This window comes from Erythrolamprus reginae, chromosome 8 (assembly GCF_031021105.1).
Source record: "Erythrolamprus reginae isolate rEryReg1 chromosome 8, rEryReg1.hap1, whole genome shotgun sequence".
Taxonomy (NCBI): domain Eukaryota; kingdom Metazoa; phylum Chordata; class Lepidosauria; order Squamata; family Dipsadidae; genus Erythrolamprus; species Erythrolamprus reginae.
The window spans coordinates 18,338,558-18,359,385 of NC_091957.1; the positions used below are offsets into that span (position 1 = coordinate 18,338,558).

The following is a 20,828-nucleotide window of genomic DNA, read 5'->3' on the forward strand; positions in this document are numbered from 1 at the left end:
TTCCTTCCTTCCTTCCCCCCTCCCTTCCTTCCTTTCCTCCTTCCCCTTTCCTCCCTTCCTTTCACCAATCCTTCCATTCATTCATTCATCCATCCACCCTCCTCCTTTCCTATCTCCTCCCTCTCCTCTCCTCTCCTTCCTTCCTTACTTTCCTCCCTCTCCTTCTTCTTTCCTTTCACACTTCCTTCCATTCATCTGTCCATCCTCCCTCCCTACCCTTCCTTCCTTCCTTCCCTTTCCTCCTTCCTTTCTTCCTTCCCTCCCTCACCCTTCTTCCTTCCTTTCACCCTTCCCTCCATTCATCTGTCCATTCTCCCTCCCTACCCTTTCCTTCCTTCCTTCCCTTTCCTCCTTCCTTCCTTGCATCCATCCATCCATCCATCCTCCCTCCCCATCTCTCTCATCCCTCCCTCTCCTCCAATCCTTCCTTCCTCCTTCTCTTTCCCCATATCTAGATTTCAGGTTTCCAGGTTGAAAATCAGTGGTGTCCAGAGCCAGCCTGGTGTAGTAGTTCAGACACTAAGCTACAATCTAGGAGACCGCGAGTTCTAGTCCCACCTTAGACTTAAAATTCACTGGGTGACCCAGAGCCAGCAAACCCACCCACCCCTTCCTCTCTCAGGCCACACACCACTTTTCAAAACCTTTGCCAAGAAAACTGTAGGGCCTGGTGCAGCCAGGAGCGGTGACAACTCCACAACACACACACACACACACACACACACACACACACCAACTAGTACCCAAGTGAATTTTTTTGTTTGTTTTCCTGCTTATTCCACCCAGTATTTGGCCCCATCTGTAAACCCGATCCCCCCAGGATGGAAGGAAGAAGAGGCAGGCGAGCCAACGAGTAGCCATGGTGTCTTTTCCTACCCGTTCATCCTTTTGAAACACAGCGAATTTGTACCATCACTGAGATTGTTAAAAAGCTACCCAGGGGCGAGTTTTATTCTTTCATTCCGGCTTCCTCCGAGGGGATTCAGAATATCTCCAGGCCTACGGATTTGTCCAAGTTCTTGAGAGTGTCATGGAAACGAGGAGCAGAGGGTGTGTATTTTTTCACAAACCGCTGTTAAGACAGACGTGAGCCGATCTCCCCGCTTGCGGCTGAACCACAACACGACTCAAAATCCCACAACCTCTCCCCCCCCCCGCACCTCTACTCTTGTGTCCCCATAACTTTGGCCATCATCTCATCTTCCGACCCGGTGTGTGTGTGTGTCTAAAAAAAATCAGAATAACACAAAATAACACTCCTTTGACCCACCTCGGAAGGATGGAAGGCTGAGTCAACCTGGAATCTGGTGGGATTTGACCGGCCAAATTGCAGGTAGCCAGCAGTCAACAGAAGTAGCCTGCAGCCTGCAGTACGGCACTCTAACCACTGTGCCACTGTAGTGGAAAGAAGGAAGGAAGAAAAGAAAGAAAGGAAGGAAGGAAGGAAGGATAGATAAATAGGATCCATTGATCAATAGATAAATTGATTGTTTAATTGATTGAGATTAGATAGATAGATAGATAGATAGATAGATAAACAGATGAATAGATAAGACAGTTAGATGAGAGAAATTAGATAGATAGATAGATAGATAGATAGATAGATAGATAGATATATAGATGACAGACAGACAGGATAGATAGATAGATAGATAGATAGATAGATTGGATGGATGGATGGATAGATAGATAGATAGATAGATAGATAGATAGATAGATAGATAAACAGATGAATAGATAAGACAGTTAGATGAGAGAAATTAGATAGATAGATAGATAGATAGATAGATAGATAGATAGATAGATAGGTAGGTAGGTAGGTAGGTAGGTAGATGACAGACAGACAGACAGGATAGATAGATAGAGAGAGAGAGAGAGAGAGAGAGAGAGAGAGAGAGATAAACAGATGAATAGATAAGACAGTTAGATGAGAGAAATTATATAGATGACAGACAGACAGACAGACAGGATAGATAGATAGATAGATAGATAGATAGATAGATAGATAGATAGATAGATAAATAGATATAAAATCCCCCCTCCCTCTCTATTTACCTCACTTTCTCTTTTCCTCTATCTCTATGTCTCTCCTTTTCCATCTTTTTCCCTCTCTCTCACTTTCTCTCTCCCACTTCCCCTCTCTTTCTCCCTCTATCTCCCTCCTTCCTTCCCTCTCTTTCTCTCTATCTCACCTTCCTTCACTCCCTCCCACTTCTCCCTCTCTCTCCTCCCCTTTTCCCCCTCCTCCCTCCCTCTTTCTTGCTCTCTCCTTCCCTCCCTCACTCCCACTTCTCCCTCCCTCCCCCCCTTTCTCCCCTCCTCCCACCCCTCTCTCCCTCTGCCCCCCCTCTCCATTTTTCAACCCTGTGGTCACCAGCAAAACTATTCTCGTTCTTCCCTTCTCCCCGTTTGTTTTGAGTGGAGATGATAAAACGCCAGTTCAGAGGCCCGGCATTGGCAGATGCCTCTCCGAGAAACGCCAAAAGAAAAACATCGACTTCCTATTTCTGCTTGTGAAATCTCGGGAGCGTTTCTATTTTGAGCGGCCCCGAATTTACAGATGAATTATTACCCCTTATGGAAATAACGGGAGAAATATAGCCGGGATATTCTGGGTGGGGTCTTTTCGGCTGGCTGGCTGCAAACTCCACCCCACCCCAAGCCAATTCCTTATATACCCATGTTTTCAACCTCATTCTTAGCATAGCTTCGGCAACGACGACAGGGTTGGGAGGTGACCTCATGGCCTTCAAAGTTCTCCTCCTCTCCGTGGACCATGTTTTCAGACCATGTCCTAGCTGGAGGAGATAGCGGGCGACTCTGCTTATTCCTTAGCGGTTCAAAGGTTCACAGACAATGTACTCTCTCTCTCCCCCCCCCTTTTCTGATGGTTTAGAATAGAACAACAGAGTTGGATGGGGCCTCGGAGGTCTTCTAGTCCACCCCTGTGCTTAGGCAGGAAACCCTGGCACTACTTCGTCCTTCCGCTCAATGACTACTTCAGCTTCAATCACGCAACAGATACAAACTCAAAGTAAACAAGCTCCGCACTTGACTGTAGGAAATACAACTTTAGCAACTGAGTAGTTGATGCATGGAACTCACTGACTGACCCTATAGTATCAACACCTAACCCCCGAAACTTTACCCTTAGACTCTCCACTGTTGACCTCACCTGATTTGTAAGAGGTCAGTAAGGGGCGTGCATAAGTGCACCAGCGTGCCTTTCGTCCCCTGTCCTCATGTTTCTCTCTTATTAGTACCTGTCTCATGTATATAAACATGTATATAAACCAATACGTACTTGACAAAATAAAAGACTCCCTCTTCTTTGTGGCAACTCCTGAGATATTGGAAGGCTGCTATCCTGTCTCCCCTGGTCCTTCTTTTCATTAAACTAGCCATGCCCAGTTCCTGCAACCGTTCTTCATAGGTTTTAGCTTCCAGTCCCCTAATTCTCTTTGTTGCTCTTCTCCGCACTCTTTCTAGAGTCTCAGCATCCTTTTTACATCATGGCGACCAAAACTGAATGCAGTATTTCAAGTGTGGCCTTACCAAGGCCTTATAAAGTGGTATTAACCCTTCGCGTGATCTTGATTCTCTCCCTCTGTTGATGCAGCCTAGAACTGTGTCGGCTTTTTGGCTGCTGCTGCACATGGCTGGCTCCTATTTCCAAAATCCCTCTCACAATTACTACTATTGAGCAATGCACCACATATACTGTACCTGTGCAGTATATGTCTATAGTCTCAGCATCCTTTTTGCATCGTGGCGACCAAAACTGAATGCAGGATTCCAAGTGTGGCCTTATAAAGGGGTATCAACCCTTCGCGTGATCTTGATTCTACCCCTCTGTTGATGCAGCCTAGAACCGTGTCGGCTTTTTTGGCATTTGCTGCACAGGGTTAATGCTTCTCTCCAGGACTCCGTATTTCCATCGGCTTCTTCCTTAGCCAAATAAACAATGTATGTATGATTTACCCTGCCGTCCTGATTTTCCTCCATGTGCATCTGTAGTGAGCTAGGATGGGGGTTACACCCCCCCCCCCTGCTCTGGGTTTGGTTTTCAAAAAAGTCCCCCCAAGGGCTGCAGAAGGAACACGGAGGGTGATTTATTTCGGGGGGTGCCGTGACTTGGACGTATCAGCGAGCAAGGGAGTTAACAGTCTGGGAAGAAAGGGAGGGGGGAATTGACTTTGGAGAAATGCAATCCCATCACGTAGGAGACTGGGAGAGCTGTCTTGGCCTCTTTTTTATACATTTTTGGGCGTGGGGGGGTGCTGTTCACATCGAGATAATCCCCCCCCCTTCTTGGCAAGGAAAAGAAAAGTTTCAGATGGTGGAATTTGGACGGTTCCTAAATGAATTGGTACACTCAGCACCTGGAATGGAATGGAATAGCGTAGAATATAGAATAGAATGTAGAATGTAGAATATAGAATAGAATACAATAGAAATAGATAATAGAATAGAATAGTTCACGGAGAGGGGCGGCATACAAATCTAAATAATAAATAAAATAAATAAATAGAATAGAATAGGGAATAGAGTAAAGAATAGAATAGAATAGAGTAGAGTAGAGTAGAATAGGAATAGAAATAGAAAATAGAAATAGATAATAGAAATAGAATAAAATAGAATAGGGAATAAAGAATAGAATAGAGTAGAATAGAATAGAGTAGAGTACAGTAGAGTAAAGTAGAGTAGAGTAGAGTAGAGTAGAGTAGAGTAGAGTGGAATATAATAGAAATAGATAATAGAAATAGATAATAGAAATAGAATAAAATAGAATAGGGAATAAAGAATAGAATAGAGTAGAATAGAGTAGAGTACAGTAGAGTGGAATATAATAGAAATAGATAATAGAAATAGAATAAAATAGAATAGGGAATAAAGAATAGAATAGAGTAGAATAGAATAGAGTAGAGTAGAGTGGAATATAATAGAAATAGATAATAGAAATAAATAATAGAAATAGAATAAAATAGAATAGGGAATAAAGAATAGAATAGAGTAGAATAGAATAGAGTAGAGTAGAGTAGAGTAGAGTAGAGTAGAGTGGAATATAATAGAAATAGATAATAGAAATAGATAATAGAAATAGAATAAAATAGAATAGGGAATAAAGAATAGAATAGAGTAGAATAGAGTAGAGTACAGTAGAGTGGAATATAATAGAAATAGATAATAGAAATAGAATAAAATAGAATAGGGAATAAAGAATAGAATAGAGTAGAATAGAATAGAGTAGAGTAGAGTAGAGTGGAATATAATAGAAATAGATAATAGAAATAAATAATAGAAATAGAATAAAATAGAATAGGGAATAAAGAATAGAATAGAGTAGAATAGAATAGAAATAGATAATAGAAGTAGAAAATAGAAAATAGTAATAGAAATAGAATAGGGGATAGAATAAGGGAGATGAACGGATAGGATAGGATAGGGTTAGGGATAGGGATATAGAATAGGAATATAGAATGGAAGCGAAGGAGAAGAGGAATAGCTTTTATTTGGCCAAGTGTAATTGGACACACAAGGAACTGTGTGCAGGAATTGTCTGTCTCCGGTGCAGAAGCTATCAGTGTACATACAAACAACAAATGCGAAATCATGTTCATAACCATAAATTACCATCGCCATAAATCACAAGATCCAAATGCTCAGTGATCATCATAGGGGTACTAAATAAGCAATCAAACCCCATCCTATTAGGCTACTCACAAGATACTAACAGCCAAGCGACAGTCTTAAGAAACAGAGGAAACAGCTAATAGGACAGATGAGAAGGATGAGTAGCCATATGGCCTTAATACATGGTTCGACATCCCAGGACATAAGACAGTATTAATTAGTCGTTTAGCAGAATGGGGGAAAGAAACGTCCTTTGTTTTTTCAACAGTGGGAAAAAAAACATCCGTTGTGTTTTACTGCACACAGAGCTGAGCGAATCTGAAACAATCTCCAAAATGAATCCAAACTTCTTCCCTCTTTTAATGCAACCTTGATGGAGCCGAGATGGCTTTGAAATTATGCCCTCAACAGGTTAATTTCTCTCTTATTAGTACCAATATCATGAAGAAACAGAGAAACATAGAACATTGAGGGCAGAAAAAGACCTCCTGGTCCATCTAGTCCGCCCTTATACTCTTTCCTGTATTTTATCTTAGGATGGATCTATGTTTATCCCAGGCATGTTTAAATTCAGTTCCTATGGATTTGCCAACCAGGTCTGCTGGAAGTTTGTTCCAAGCATCTACTATCTTTCAGTGAAATAATATTTTCTCACGCTGCTTCTGATCTTTCATCCAACTAACCTCAGATTGTGCCCCTTGGTTCTTGGGTTCACTTTCCTATTAAAAACACTTCCCTCCTGAACTTTATTTAACCCTTGAACATATTTAAATGTTTCGATCATGTCCCCCGTTTCCCTTCTGTCCTCCAGACTCTACAGGTTGAGTTCATGAAGTCTTTCTTGATAGGTTTTATGCTTAAGACCTTCCACCATTTTTGTAGCCCTTCTTTGGACCCGTTCATTTTGATCCATCTCTTTTTGTAGGTGAGGTCTCCAGAACTGGACACAGTATTCCAAATGGGGTCTCACCAGCACTCTACATAGAGCAATCACAATCTCCCTCTTCCTGCTTGTTATACCTCTAATATATAAACAGTGTTTTTTCTTTGTACACTACCAATACATACTTGACAAACAAACAAACAAGGCAGTTCCCCACGGAGATTAGAATTGCCCCCACCCTCCTTGCCTTTCGTAAACTCCTTAAAACCCACCTTTGCCGTCAGGCATGGGGGAATTGAGACATCTCCCCTGGGCCTATACAGTTTGTGCATGGTATGTTTGTGTGTATGTTTTTGCTTTTTAATAAGGCAATTTTAGTGACTTTTAAATTATTAGATTTGCTAGACATTGTTTTATTGTTGTTGTGAGCTGCCCCAAGTCTAATAATAATAATAATAATAATAATAATAATAATAATAATAATAGGAGAGGAGGAGAATGGGAAGAAGAGGAGGTAGAGGAGAGGAGAAGGAGAGAAGGAGAATGGGAGGAGGAGGAGGAGGTGAAGAGGAGAAGAAGAGAAGGAGAATGGGAAGAAAAGGAGGAGGAGGAGAGATTAGAGAAGAAAAAGAGAAGGAGAATGGGAGGAAGAGGAGGAGGTGAAGAGGAGAGGAGAGAAGAAGAGAAGGAGAATAGGAGAAAGAGGAGGAGAAGGAGAGGAGAAGAAGAGAAAGAGAATGGGAGGAAGAGGAAGTGGAGGAGGAGGAGAAGACGAGAGGAGAAGAAGAGGAGAATAGGAGGAGAATAGGAGGAGGGGGGGGATTAACACAGTATTATTGGACTCCACCTAAATTCAATACACTCTCAGGTATGCTGTAATGGTCTGTAGCAGTGACCTTGGAGGAAGACCTGGCAAATAGACCACTATCATGAAAAAGGTATCTTGTGGAGGAGGAGGAGGAGGAAGGAAGGAAGGAAGAAAGGAAGGAAGGAAGGAAGGATAGTAGAGAAGCTTTCTGCGCATGCTTAGTGGCTCAAAAATCGGACATGACATCAGCACGTACACTTCCAAACCGGTAGGAAAGATAAGTAGATTTCACCATTGGTGTGCCCCCCCATCCGCAGGTCACTACTACGGGTTCACCCGAACCGGTCTGAACTGGCTGAATACCACCGGGTATAGCCGCCACCACAAAACATACCCCTTCACACACGGCACAGACAGGAAACGTGGCACCAACACTACCCCTCCTTCTATGTCGTCATCGTCCCCCGCCACAAACTCTTCCCTGGTTACAACGGTCTTGTGCTCCCTGTGAAACAGCAGAGAAAGCTCTTACCTCCCATCCGAAACTCGTCTCCTTCAAGGTGGTCCTGGGAAAGGCCACATAGGGCCCAAATCTCTCTCCGGCGTCCAGCTTCTTTTTGGTCCAAATCCCCAACCCGGCTCCAGGAATGGAGGATTCCCTCAACTCGAAGTCGGAAGGGATGGGGATGTCGTCGGGAATGTAGACGGGGGCCTCGTACGGAGAGCCCTCTTTGGGGTGGAAGTCCTCGGCGGCGGGGAAAGGGGAAGGGGGCCCGATGGGGATGGGGGACATGATGCTGTCCTCCGTCTCTTCTTCCGCGCTTTCGCCGGCCAGGAGCTCTGCCTCGGTTTCGTACATGTTGGTCACGATTTCGTGGTCGCCTTGGGAAGAAAAAGAAGGAAATAGACAAATAAATGGACGACAGGCGACAAATCAAATGATGCAAAGAAGAAACCACACCAAAATGGACTGAAATCTTTAAGTAACGTTTAATACAACTAGTCGCAACCCAGCTGTCAACAAATACGGTTGACAAATTTGTTATATATGTGGAAGGCTAAGAAACATAGAAACATAGAAGACTGATGGCAGAAAAAGACCTCCTGGTCCATCTAGTCTGCCCTTATACTCTTTCCTGTATTTTATCTTAGAATGGACCTATGTTTATCCCAGGAATGTTTACATTCAATTACTGTGGATTTACCCACCACGTTTGCTGGAAGTTTGTTCCAAGCATCTACTACTCTTTCAGTAAAATATTTTCTCACATTGCTTCTGATCTTTCGCCCAACTAACCCCAGATTATGCCCCCCTTGTTCTTGTCTTCACTTTCCTATTAAAAACACTTCCCTCCTGAATGTTATTTAATCCTTTGACATATTTATATGTTTCGATCATGCCCCCCTTTCCCTTCTGTCCTCCAGACTATACAGATTGAGTTCATGAAATCTTTCCTGGTAAGTTTTATGCTTCAGACCTTCCACCATTTTTGTAGGACGTCTTTGGACCCGTTCAATTTAATCCATCTCTTTTTGTAGGTGAGGTCTCCAGAACTGAACACAGTATTATTCCAAATGGGGTCTCACCAGGGCTCTATACAGCGGGATCACAATCTCCCTCTTCCTGCTTGTTATACCTCTAGCTATGCAGCCAAGTATTCTACTTGCTTTCCTTACTGCTTGACCGCACTGTTCAACCATTTGGAGACTGTCAGAAATCACAACCCCTAAATCCTTCTCTTCTGAAGTTTTTGCTAACACAGAACTGCCAATGCAATACTCAGATTGAGGATTTTCCCCAAGTGCATTATTTTAGATTTGGAAACAGTAAACTGTGGTTTCCATTGCTTTGACCACTTATCTAGTAAAGCTAAATCATTTGCCATATTACAGGTTTAGATGGTAAGGTTACAAACTCAAGCAGATTAGTATGATTACTGACTACATAGGATCCACTCACAGAGAAAATGGAAATTGTATTATGAAGATAATACAAATAATAATATATATATATATATGTGTGTTTTATATTATAAAAATCAATAAAAATATCAATAAAACAATAATAATATATTTTATACATTTACTTATATATTGACTAAATTACTATTAACAATCTCTATGTAGTGAAGACACTTTAAATTGTTTCCTTAGTACTCTTTTTATGATATTTACCATTTATATTACACTATGGAAATTGTATATATTTTTTTCTTTATTGTTTGGTTTGTATTGTTATTGTTTTTAAATAAATAAGGAAGGAAGGAAGGAAGGAGGGAAGGAAGGAAGGAAAGTCTCCTTGAAGGAAGAGGGAGGAGGAGGAAAAGGGAGAGAGAGAAAGGGAGAGAGAGAAAGAAGGAGAGACGGAGGGATAGAGAACGAGAAAGGGAGAGAGGGGGAGGAAGAGGGAGAGAGAGAAAGAAGGAGAGAGGGAGAGGGAAAGTGAAAGAGAGAGAGAAAGAGGGAGAGAAAAAGAGGGAGAGAAAAAGAGGGAGAGAAGAATGCAGTCACAAACCATTTGCAAAACAGGGAATTTTTACACTCATTTCTCCGTTCAGCGGCGAAAGCAAAATCTACATAGTCATATGGCTATAAAACACTTATTTAATTTAGGACCATTCAGAGGGATAATTATTAGGTTAGAAATGTGCGTAAGGTATCTGGTTTTTTTTATTTCTACCCGTGGGTTTTCTGGGGGGGGGGAGTCACAAAAGCTGGTCCTTTCAGGCCCCGCTGGCGTTTGGGAGTCTGCGAGTGAAAAACCCTCCAAGGAGGGATATATATATATATATATACAGTATATATATAAATGGGACAGAGGCAAAACAAAAGGGGAATAACGGCAAGGGGCAAATAATTAGCCAAATTAGTCCAAGTTGGTGACCACATCAAGTTAGGGGTAATTTGTGTGTGTGCCCCCCAGGTAAATTGTGGCAGGCCCACAGCAGCAAAGAAAGTCCAGCGTCCAAGGGGACCGAGGTTCATGTCGGTCTTTTATTGTGAGTTTTTCTTTTTTTAAAATATATATATATAAAAGCGCACCCCCCATGCCGAGACGGGCTAAATAGCTTTAATCTCAGAAAGTCGGCCCAGCCCCCCCCCTCCCCGGCCTTGGAACAATTAGGAAATTAGCGTGATTATTTTAGCAGGCTGCAAAGGGCTGAATGGCGAAGAAAGGTTAGTTGTGCGAGAGGCTGGGTTGGTCCCCATGGCTGCTTCTTTTTAAAAAGAAAAAAAAAGATCAGAAAAAGGCAAAAGTGAGCAACCTGTTGACACATCAGTGAAGATGGTGGGTAACTTTGTTATTAAAATGAGTGATGGGGGAGGAAGAAGAGCAGGAAGAAGAGGGGAAGGAAGAGAGGAAGAGGAGGGGGAAGATGAAGAGGAAGATGAAGGGAGGAGCAGGAGAAAGAGGAAAAGGAGGAGAAGAAGATGGAAGGAAGAGGAGGAGGAGGGAGAGAGGAGGAGGAAGAGGGGAAGAGGAAGCGGAAGAAGAGGAGAGGAAAAGGAAAGGAAGAGGAGGAGGAAGGGGGAGGAAGAGGAGAAGGAAGGAAGGAGGAGGAAGAGAAAGGGAAGAGAAGGAGAAAGAGGAAAAGGAGAAGAAGAAGGTGGAAGGTGGAAGGAAGAGGAGGAGGAGGGAGAGAGGAGGAGGGAGAGGGGGAGGAAGAGGGGAAGAGGAGGAGGAAGAAGAGGAAGAAGAGAGGAAAAGGAAAGGAAGAGGAGGAGGAAGAGGGAGGAAGAGGAGGAGGAAGGAAGAAGAGGAGGAGGAAGAGAAAGGGAAGAGAAGGAGGAAGAGGAGGAGGTAGAAGAGGAAGAGAAGAGAGGAGGAGGAAGGGAGGAGGAAGAGGAAGGGAAAAAGAAGAGGAGGGGCAGAAGGAAGAGGAAGGGAAAAGAATAGCAGGAGGAAGAGGAGGAGGAAGAGAAAAGAAAAAAGAAGAGGAGGAAGAAGAGGAGAAAGAGAAGGTGAAAAAGTAGAGGAGGAGGAGGAGGAGGAAGAGAAAGGGACAAAAGAGGAGAAGGAAGAGGAAGGGGAAAAGAAGAGGAGGAAGAGGAGGGGAGGAAGACGAAGAAGAAGAGGAAAGGAGGAACAGGAGGAGGGGGAAGCCGGCATTCATCAGAGCACTTGCTTTGTGCAGGGGGAGGAAAGAAAGAGGGAAGGGAGGGGGGCCAGTTCTGCTTACACAAACAGGCCCCCAGAAACAGGCTTTCCAGAGGCATTATACGCCATAATCCCGAAAATACTTGTGGTTGCAATAAATGTTCGTCCTCTGGGTATTAGTGAGTCAAATGATTCCCCGCTCTGCCATTAGCCTCTTTGGAGGCGGAAGGGAGAAGGGGGGAGGTTGGCCCTCCGAGAAGGCAAAAGGCATCCAGGGGGCTGCAACCCGCTTCCAAAGGGCCCTGGATTTTGGGGGGGAAGAGGAGGGTGCTACCTCCCTCTCCCAGGAAGGGCATAACCTCCTTTAAATAACTGTGCTGGAAGGAGCGAGGGGTTTGTGGGGTGGGGGGACAGGGTGGCAATATTTGAGGGGCTGTGAAATAGGGGGTCTACCTATTCTCCAAAGAATCAGAAGGGAGGAGGAGGAGAAGAAAAAAGAAGAAGGGAGGAGGAGAAGGATGAAAAGAAGGAGAAGGAGGAGGAGGAGGAGGAGGAGGAGGAGGAGAAGAAGAAGAAGTAGGAGAAGGAGGAGGAGAAGGAGAAGGAGAAGGAGGAGGAGGAGGAGAAGGAGAAGGAGAAGAGTCTTTTTCTTCCTTGGATGGCAGTCCACCACCACCACCACCACTATTACTACTACTACTACTACTACTATTTCTTCTTCTTCTTCTTCTTCTTCTTCTTCTTCTTCTTCTTCTTCTTCTTCTTCTTCTTCTCTTCCTCCTCCTTCTTCTCCTTCTCTTCCTCCTCCTCCTCCTCATTCTTCCTACTCTTCCTCTACCTCTATCTATTCCTCCTCTTCTTGTTCTGGGGTGGGGGGAGATGAAGGAAATGAACCATTTCCCAAAGAAAGGAAGGGAAGGATGGGCAAGGTGGCTTGTTCCAATCAAGGCCAGAATAATCTGGTGTAAAGAGGGCAGCAATCTTGTTTTATCCAACTGTGGTTATTTTTTTTATTATTATTTTGGACTTCTAAGGCCAAAAATCAGAAAGAAAAGGCCACCTTGGCAGAAAGCCTCCAGATGTGGTGCCTTGGTGGGCTGGAGGGAGCTGCTTTCTGGCTATTTTTAAAGCTAATCGGTCTAAATGACCCCCTTTCTTCGATTAATGTACAGCGCGTGCAATTTGGAGAAAAGCATTTACCTGCTCTGCTGAAATATTCGATGGAGTTTTAGGCTTAAAAAAAAGGAAAGGGAAATAAATGAAATAGAGGAGGGAGGTAGAAAGAAGGGAAAGGAAGGAAGGAGGGGGAAGGGAAGGAAGGGAAAGGAAAGGAAGAAGAAGGGAAGGGGAGGAATGAAAAGGAAGAAATATAGAAAAGGAGGGAGGGAGGGAAAGAGGGGAGGAAGGAAGGAGAGAGAGAGAGAAATGGAAAGGAGAGGAAAAATAAGGAATGAAGGAAAGAGGTGGGAATGAAGGAAATAGAAAGACTGAAGGGAAGGGAAAGGAAGGGAAGGGAGAAAGATAGAGAAGGAGGGAGGGAAAGAAGGAAGAAGGGAGAGAGAGAAATGGAAAGGAAGGAAAGGTAAAATAAGGAATGAAGGAAAAGAGGTGGGAAGAAAGGAAAAAGACTGAAGGAAAGGAAGGGAAAGGAGGAAGAAAGGGAAGAAGGAAGGAAATAGGAGAAGGTAGGAGTTGGGGTTGGGAGGGAGAGAGGGAGGGAGAGAAAAGGGGGGAGAAAGAAAGTGAGAGGCAGGGAGAGACAAGAAGGGAGAGAGGGAGGGGTGAGAGGGTGGGAGAGAGAGAAAAAAGAGAGAGAGGGAGAAAGACAAAGGGAGGGAAGGAGAGAGGGTGGGAGAGAATGAAAGAGTGAGAGGGAATAAGAGAGGGGGATGGGAGAGAGGGAGGGAGTAAGAGGGAGAGAAAGAGAGGGGGAAAGGGAGGGAGGGAGGGATAGAGAAAAAGAGAGAGGGAGAGAGAAAGAGAGGGTGGGAGAGAAAGAGAGAGAGGGAGAGTGGGAAAGGAGGGAGGGATAGAGAAACCAAATCAAGTTGGTGACAAACAGAGGAAGAAGTTTGGTTTCTCAGGTTTAAAATTGGACCACTTAAAATTTTAGTAGGCTTCTCCACTCAAAGCCACCGAAAACCATGTGACCGTCCCACACAACTCAGGGGCAAAGAGGAACCAACTTTTATTTTTCTGAAACCCAATTCTAAAACCCTCCAGTGCCCTGGGGTACAAATCAGGCAATTGCATTTTTGAGAGAGAGAAAGAGAGAGAGAGAATTTTTTTAAGACAGAGAGAGTGGGAGAAATTTTTAAAAAGAGAGAGGGAGAGAAAAAAAATTTTAAAGAGAGGGAGAAAGAGAGGATGTTTAGACAGAGAGATAGAGATATTTTTTAAGACAGAGAGAGGGAGAGAGAATTTTTAAAGAGAAATTTTTAAAGAGAGAGAGAGAAAGAGAGAATGTTTAGAGAGAGATAGACAGATTTTTAAGAGAGGGAGAAATTTTTTTAAAAAGGGAGACTGAAAATTTTTTCAAGAGAGAAATTTTTAAACAGAGAGAGAGAAAAAAATTAAGACAGAGGGGGAGAAATTTTAAAAAGAGAGAGGGAGAGAGAGAGAATTTTTTAAACAGAGAAATTTTTAAAGAGAAAGAGAGAATGTTTAGAGAGAGATAGACAGATTTTTAAGAGAGGGAGAATTTTTTAAAAAGGGAGACTGAAAATTTTTTCAAGAGAGAAATTTTTAAACAGAGAGAGAGAAAAAAATTAAGACAGAGGGGGAGAAATTTTAAAAAGAGAGAGGGAGAGAGAGAGAATTTTTTAAACAGAGAAATTTTTAAAGAGAGAGAAAGAGAGAGAGAGAGATTTTAAAAAACAGAGGGAGAGGAATTTTTCAAAAGAGAGACAGGGTGAGAGAGAGAATTTTTTTAAGACAGACATTTTTAAAGAGAGAGAGAGAAAAAAACTTTTAAAGAGAGAGGGAAAATATTTTAAAGAATGAGGGGGTGAGATAATTTTTTTAAAGTGGGGGGGGGGGATTCCACCAGCTTTTTTATTTTGCTAAAGCCAAGAATCAGGTGCTTTCTTATATTAAAAAGATTTCTGCCAGGGGAACCAGAGCTAAAAAAAAAACCCCAACAACCACCTGTAACACTATTTCAAAGAGTTTCTTCTTGCACATTTTTGCCCCTTTGTAAAACTAGCAGGCGAAACTGTCTAAAATACTTTGCTGTTAAATGGCGGTGTTATATTTCTGGTCAAAGTTGAGTTGGGTCAAGCGTCGGATCTATTTCCACCCAGAAATCTATTAGAATCATTAGCGGGATGAGACTTCTTTCAATTGCAACCCCAGACGTGTCAAAGGTGTCTAAACCTGATCGCCTTTTAATTCAGCTTTTTTAAAAAATCTAAATTCTTTTTCCTGCCCCCCCCTTTCCATCCCATTGAGATTTGCAAAAGAGAAAAGAAAAGAAAGGAGGATGAAACAGGAGTTGAAAAGAAATCTGGGTTGCAAAGGAAAAAAAATGATTACAGATTTACACAGGAGAATCGATATTGCAATTCCTATGTTCGTTAAACGTATTTATGCCGGAGGTTTTTTTTCCTTTGATTATGGTTGAATTGGATGTCCTGCAAACACGGATGGGAAGACACAATATTTAAATTTATTTATTTATTTGTTTACTTATTTACTTGATTTCCTTCCTTCCTTTCTCTTTCCTTCCTTGCTTTCTTTCTCTTTTCTTCCTTCCTTCCTTTCTCTTCCTTTCCTTTCTTCTTTCCTTCCTTCCTTTCCTTCCTTTCTTTCTCTTTCCTTCCTTTCTCTTTCTTTCCTTCCTTCCTACCTTCTTTCCTTCCTTTCCTTTCCTTTCCTTCCTTTCCTTTCCTTCATTCTTCTTTCCTTCCTTCCTCTCCCCTCCCTCCCTTCCTTCCTCCCTTCCTTCCCTTCTCTTTCCTTCCTTTCCTTTCCTCCTCCCTCCCTTCCTTCCCTTCCTTTTTCTTCCTCCCTCCCTTCCTTCCTCCCTCTTTCCTTCCTTCCTTCATCCCTGCCTCCCTTTCCTTCCTGCCTCCCTGCCTCCCTCTTTCCTTCCTTCCTGCCTCCCTTCCTCCCTTCTTCCTCCCTCCCTCCCTCCCTCACTTCCTTTCCTTTCCTTCCTTCCTTCCTTTCCTTTCTTTATTTCTCTCTCACACTTTGAGTCATATCTGACCTCCCAAGCGAGTCTGCTGGTCAATGTAGTGAATGGAAGTGCATGAATGAAATAGGTGAGGAGAAAACGAATAGTGCCAGGGTGGGGGGAAAGGCTGGAATTCCTTCTGGACTTCAAATGCTACGGGAACAGAAGCCAAATTGTATCCTCTCCCCATTTACTACTTCTCCTTTTTGGCTCGGGTCAAAGACGGTGAAATGAATATATATATATAAATGAATATATATTTTCCAGCTTTCTGAATTCTCCGTGAATTTGGGCGCTGCCCAAGCCGGCAATTTTGCAAAACTGTTGGGAAGAAAACGTTGGAGGGGTTTTAAGGAGGGGCGGAATCGGTCGAGTGGAAGGTGAAAACGGGCAAAGCTGGCATAGGTGCCATCTTGGGCGAACGCGGCTGAGTGTAATGGGAAGAGGAAAGTGACACACTGGGGGTTTGTTCGAGTTGCTAGGATATGAGTGTGAATGTGTTTGTGTGTGTGTGTTTGTGTGTTGGTTGGGGGGGGGGAGTGGGGAGTTGTTGCATTATTTGGCCCAGGCAGCAATGTTCTGCCCTGTATTGAAGAGATATTTTAAAAGTCAGGCATGGCAATTACCTTTGGCTGCTAAGCTAGAGAAAGGATCGGGAGGGTGACCAGAAAGAAAGAATGAAAGAAAGAAAGAAAGAAAGAAAGAAAGAAGGAAGGAAGGAAGGAAGGAAGGAAGGAAGGAAGGAAAGAAAGAAAGACAGAAAGGACGGGAAAAAGAAGGAAAGAAAGAAGGATAGAAAGAAAGAAAGAAGAAAGAAAGAAAGAAGGAAGAAAAGAAAGAAAGATGGAAAGAAAGAAAGATGGAAAGAAAGAAAGAAAGAAAGAAGGAAGGAAGGAAGGAAGGAAAAAAAGAAAGATAAATCCTTTTGAAATGATGCACATAGATGAACAAGAGAAAAGAGAAAGAAAGAGAGAGGGAAAGAAAGTAGGAAAGAAAGTAGGAAAGAGAAAGAAAGAAAGAAAGAAAGAAAGAAATGCACCGAAGTGAGAGAAAGAAAGAGGGAGACAGAGACAGCGAGAAAGAAAGAAAGAGAGAAAGAGAAAAAGGAGGGAGACAGAGAGAAAGAGAAAGAAAGACAGTGACAGAGAGAGAGAGAAAGAAGGAAGGAAGGAGACAAAGAAAGAAGGAAAGAAATTAAAAGAAAACCTTTTGAAATGATGCACACAGATTTACAGTAGAGAAAGAGAGAGAGAGAGAAGGAGAAAGAGAGAGAGAGAGAGCTGTCAAACCATTTTGTTCCCTGTGGCAGCTTGGATAATGGGAGGAAAAAGTTTGCAGTTCACTGGGAATTTCCTTTCAGGTGCCTGTGTGCGAGGAAATAATAGCAGGGGAAAGAAAAGAGTGGGGAAAGGGGAGAAGGAGGGGGGGGCAGAAAGGAGGGAGGATACCCAGGAAAGAAGACAACACTGAAGCTCAGATTTAAGGAAATTCCCCAACGGAAACTTCTCTCGAAAGGAAGAAGAAAAAGAAGAAAGTTGAACTAACGGATCAGGCCAAAGGATGCCCAACGGAGGCCTTCCAAACTTCTGGGTCGGGGTGGGGGCAAAGGAAGAATGTGTAACTCTCCCACCCACCCCCCAAGAGAGAAAGGGGGGGATTGGCAATCCGAATCCCTGCCAAGCGCAAAGCCCAAAGTGTTTTTTGTGTCCCCCTTCATTGACATTCCGTCACACGAGGAAACGGGCAGGTTTTTTGCACCGCCAAGACGGGCCGAGGATGAATACCGCCTGAGATGGGGGCTCCCCCGAACCTCTGAAGAGACGACCAGGAATAATTGATATTTCCTGAAGGAGGGGGGAGAGTCAGGGGGGGGCAATGTTGCCCCCCCCCACTGGCCCAAGGTGGTGGTGGTGGGACATTGGGGTAGGCGAAGGCCTGGTCCTCAAATTAAAGGGAGCCCACCCTGGAGGTTGGCAGCTGAAAGGTAATTCTGGAGGAAGGCTCAGGCCGTGAGGGGGATACCAAATGCGGTCTCTCTCTCCCCCCCCCCCAAAAAAAATACAACCCCCAAGTGGGAAGGAAACATTTCAATGTGACAATAGGAGAGAGGATTTTCTCTCCCCCCCCCATGCACAAACTGTCCCGCTTGCTTTTCAGGGGGTTCCTAATTCAGAGGGGGGGGGGAAGAGGGAGGGAGAAAGGGAAGAGAGGGCCAAAGAGGGAGAGAGGAAGGGAGAGAGAGAGGAAGGAAATAAAGAAAGGGGCAAGAAAGGGGAGGGGGGGAGAAAGGGTGGGAGGAAGGGGCAAGAGAGAGAGTGAGGAAAGAAAGAGAAAAAAGCTAGAGAGGAGGGGAGAGAAAAAGGAGAAAGAGAGGGAGAGAAAGAGAGGCAAAAGAGAGAGAGGAAGGGAGGGAGGAAGGGAGGAAGGAAGGAAGGAAGAAAAGAATAAGAGAGAGGGAGAGAATGAGAAAGAGAGTGTGAAAAGGGAGGGAGAGAGGAAGGAAGGAGAGAGGGAAGGAGAGAGAAAGGGGATGGGGAGAGAGAAAGAAAGAGTGAGGGAGAGGGGAGAAAGGGAGAGATGGGAAGAGTGAAGAGTAAGGGAGAAAAATAGGGAGAGAAAGAGAGAGAGAAAGAGAGGGCAAAAGAGGGAGGAAGAAGGGAGAGCGGATAGAAGGATGGAAGAAAGGAAGGAAGGAGAGAGAAAGAGAGAGGGAGAAAGGGGAAAAAGAGAGGAAGAGAGAGTGAAAGAGGGAGAAAAAAAGCGTGAGATGGAGACAGAGAGGGGGAGGGAGGGAAGGAGGGAGAGAGGAATGAAAGGAGGAAAAAAAATCTTCATATTGAGACTTGAAACTTCTCTCTCTCCTCTTTCTCTCTCTCTCTCTTTTTCTATTTTTGCTTTTAATTTTTTAAAAAAAAACAAAACAAAAACAGAATCCAACCGCCACCATCTTCCTCCGCACCTTCTCCCCCTTCCCCCCCCTCTTTTCGTTTCAAACTTTAGGGCGGAGAAGCCAAATCCTCTGCGTTAACTAGGGCAGGAAATCTAAAATCAATACTGTATTAAGACGGGGTCAGCCGAAAGTTCACCAAAAGACCATTCAGGGACCCTGAATTTAGACCTGGGCTCTTTTATGGCTGGTGCAAGTTATTTTTTCCTTTTTTTCTTTTGTTAAGGACAAAATAAAACAGGCCCGTAAATCCGGAAGGGTCTAATAACACCTTTTTTTTCCCTCCCATTGACTGGATTTATTTTATTTATCCCCCCTCCCCACCCCAAAGTTTTTTCTGAATTACAGTACAGGTCATTTCATCAGTACGGGGGCTTTTTTTAAATTCGATCGCTCCGATTTCTTCCCGATATTGAATGTTTGCTTTGAATCTCTTTTGAATCACGCGGTTGAATTGCCGGTCAAGTTCAAGGGAAGGTTAATAATAGCCAAGATTATTATTATTATTGCTTTGGTGGTTGTTGCTATTACGTGGCCTGTTGGTGCTGCAGAAACACGAGCTGGCGATATTTATTAATTTATTATTTTTTGATTGATTTAATTTATATGCCTCCCAACTCCCAGGAGGGGGGGAAGGAGTCTGGGAGGTTTACATCATCTAAAAAGACAATTTAAAAATGATTTAACCCCCCCCCCCCAATTAATAAAAATCGTGCAATCTTTTTGTGGCCGGATCTGGAGGTGTATCATTTGATTTTCTCCCCCCCCTCCATTTCAACGATTCGATTGAAGCTGGGTAGCAAAAATTAATTAATTATGACATTTATGGAAATTCTCCGTCATCCAAGTCATAGTTGTCCCAAAGGTGCTAAAAGCAATGGGTCCCCCTTCCTTTAAGAAGTTTTGCTTCTCATCTATTGTTGTTGGCTCAAGGTCAGCTCCTCTGGCCACTGATTTTGACTCAGAGGTGCAGGGTCCATCAGATCAAAGAAAACTTGTTTGGCTTAATGAGGAGTCAAACAGTGAACAAGAAGGAGACCGGGATGTAGAAGGGGATGGAGAGGCAGAGCCTGTAAGATCTCCGGCCAGAGTCTCATTTGAGTCAGGCGAGGAAGGGATGATGAATGATCCCATCCTCAATGTCTGGGTCAGAAGAATGGTGGGACACCAGGAGCAGCTGCGCAGACACAGAAAGAGATTCTAAGTCACAGCTGTCAGGAATCAAAGACGCCGCCGCAGAGTTAAAAAGGGGTGGCTTGCAGAGTGCGTTGTGGGAATTTATCGTTCCGATTGAGAGAGAGACATTGATGCGTTGTGGTTTCGTTTTGGACACCTTTGAAAATTCTGACAATTCACAAGCAGTGAGTAATTGGCTGACATAAGCCAGAAAGACTTCTGTTGCTGGCTTGAGTGATTAACTCTGACCCTTGGACTGACAAACCAGCATTTCTCCTGCAGTTGCTGAGGCTTGCATCCATTTGTACATAAAGAAACCTTTTGCCTTTTTAAAGCTTATGTGTTTGTATTTGTATAATTGCCTCATTTGGGTGGCCCGTCAGCCAGGCAGAACATCATCCAAGAAGCTTGTTCAGTTTTAACTGATGTTCGGATGGATTGATTTGTTCCCCATCCTTCAGTCCGAACTGGAAGAAGCTTCTGGGATGAGAAGCGAAACCTCTTCAAAGGAAAAAATAAAATAAACCCAACTGAAGACCAATTGCCTTTTGAGAAAAGCACCTTTTGGGATAGTTAATTACATTTTTTTAAAAAATAAATGGTTCAGCTTGTATCATGATCCATCCAGGTTTCTTTTTAATCTGCTAGGAAGTTTTGGATTAGATTAACAGAGTTGGAAGGGATCTTATAGGTCAGGAGACCCAACTGCACCTTAAGTCAAGAGTTTCTTTAAAAAAAAATACAGGCAATTACAGGTTAGGTGGTGAATGAAGCTTGAATGGGGCTTTTTTCAAATCAACCCCCTTGTTTCTAAACAGCTTTATTGATATGCATATATATGCTTTGCCAGAATTCATCCGTTTCGCTCCTCCATCCATACTTGCTGAAATAATGCCTCCCCCAGGGGCAGGCTGGTTGAAATGGCTAAGGAAGCTGCTGTAATTTTGATCTCAGAAAGAAAAGAAAAGAAAGGAAGGGAAAGGAAAGGAAGGGAGGAAAGGAAAGGAACGGAAGGGAAGGGAAGGGAAAGAAAGGAAGAAAAGGAAAGGAAAAGGGAAGGAGAAAGGGAAAGAGGGAACAAAAAAGAATGGAAGATGGGAAGAG

The 20,828-nt window shown here is 43.5% G+C and overlaps 1 protein-coding gene across 6 annotated transcripts in view; it reads right to left on the reverse strand.

The window, feature by feature from the left end:
- The window catches only part of PRDM16 (PR/SET domain 16), a 298,245-nt gene that overhangs the window by 185,118 nt on the left and 92,299 nt on the right, over positions 1-20,828 (reverse strand). For all 6 annotated transcript variants that reach the window (XM_070759103.1, XM_070759104.1, XM_070759102.1 and 3 more), the window contains exon 2: positions 7,858-8,207. In XM_070759103.1, coding sequence (XP_070615204.1) covers positions 7,858-8,207 — 350 coding nt within the window. The remainder of the gene's footprint in view (positions 1-7,857; positions 8,208-20,828) is intronic.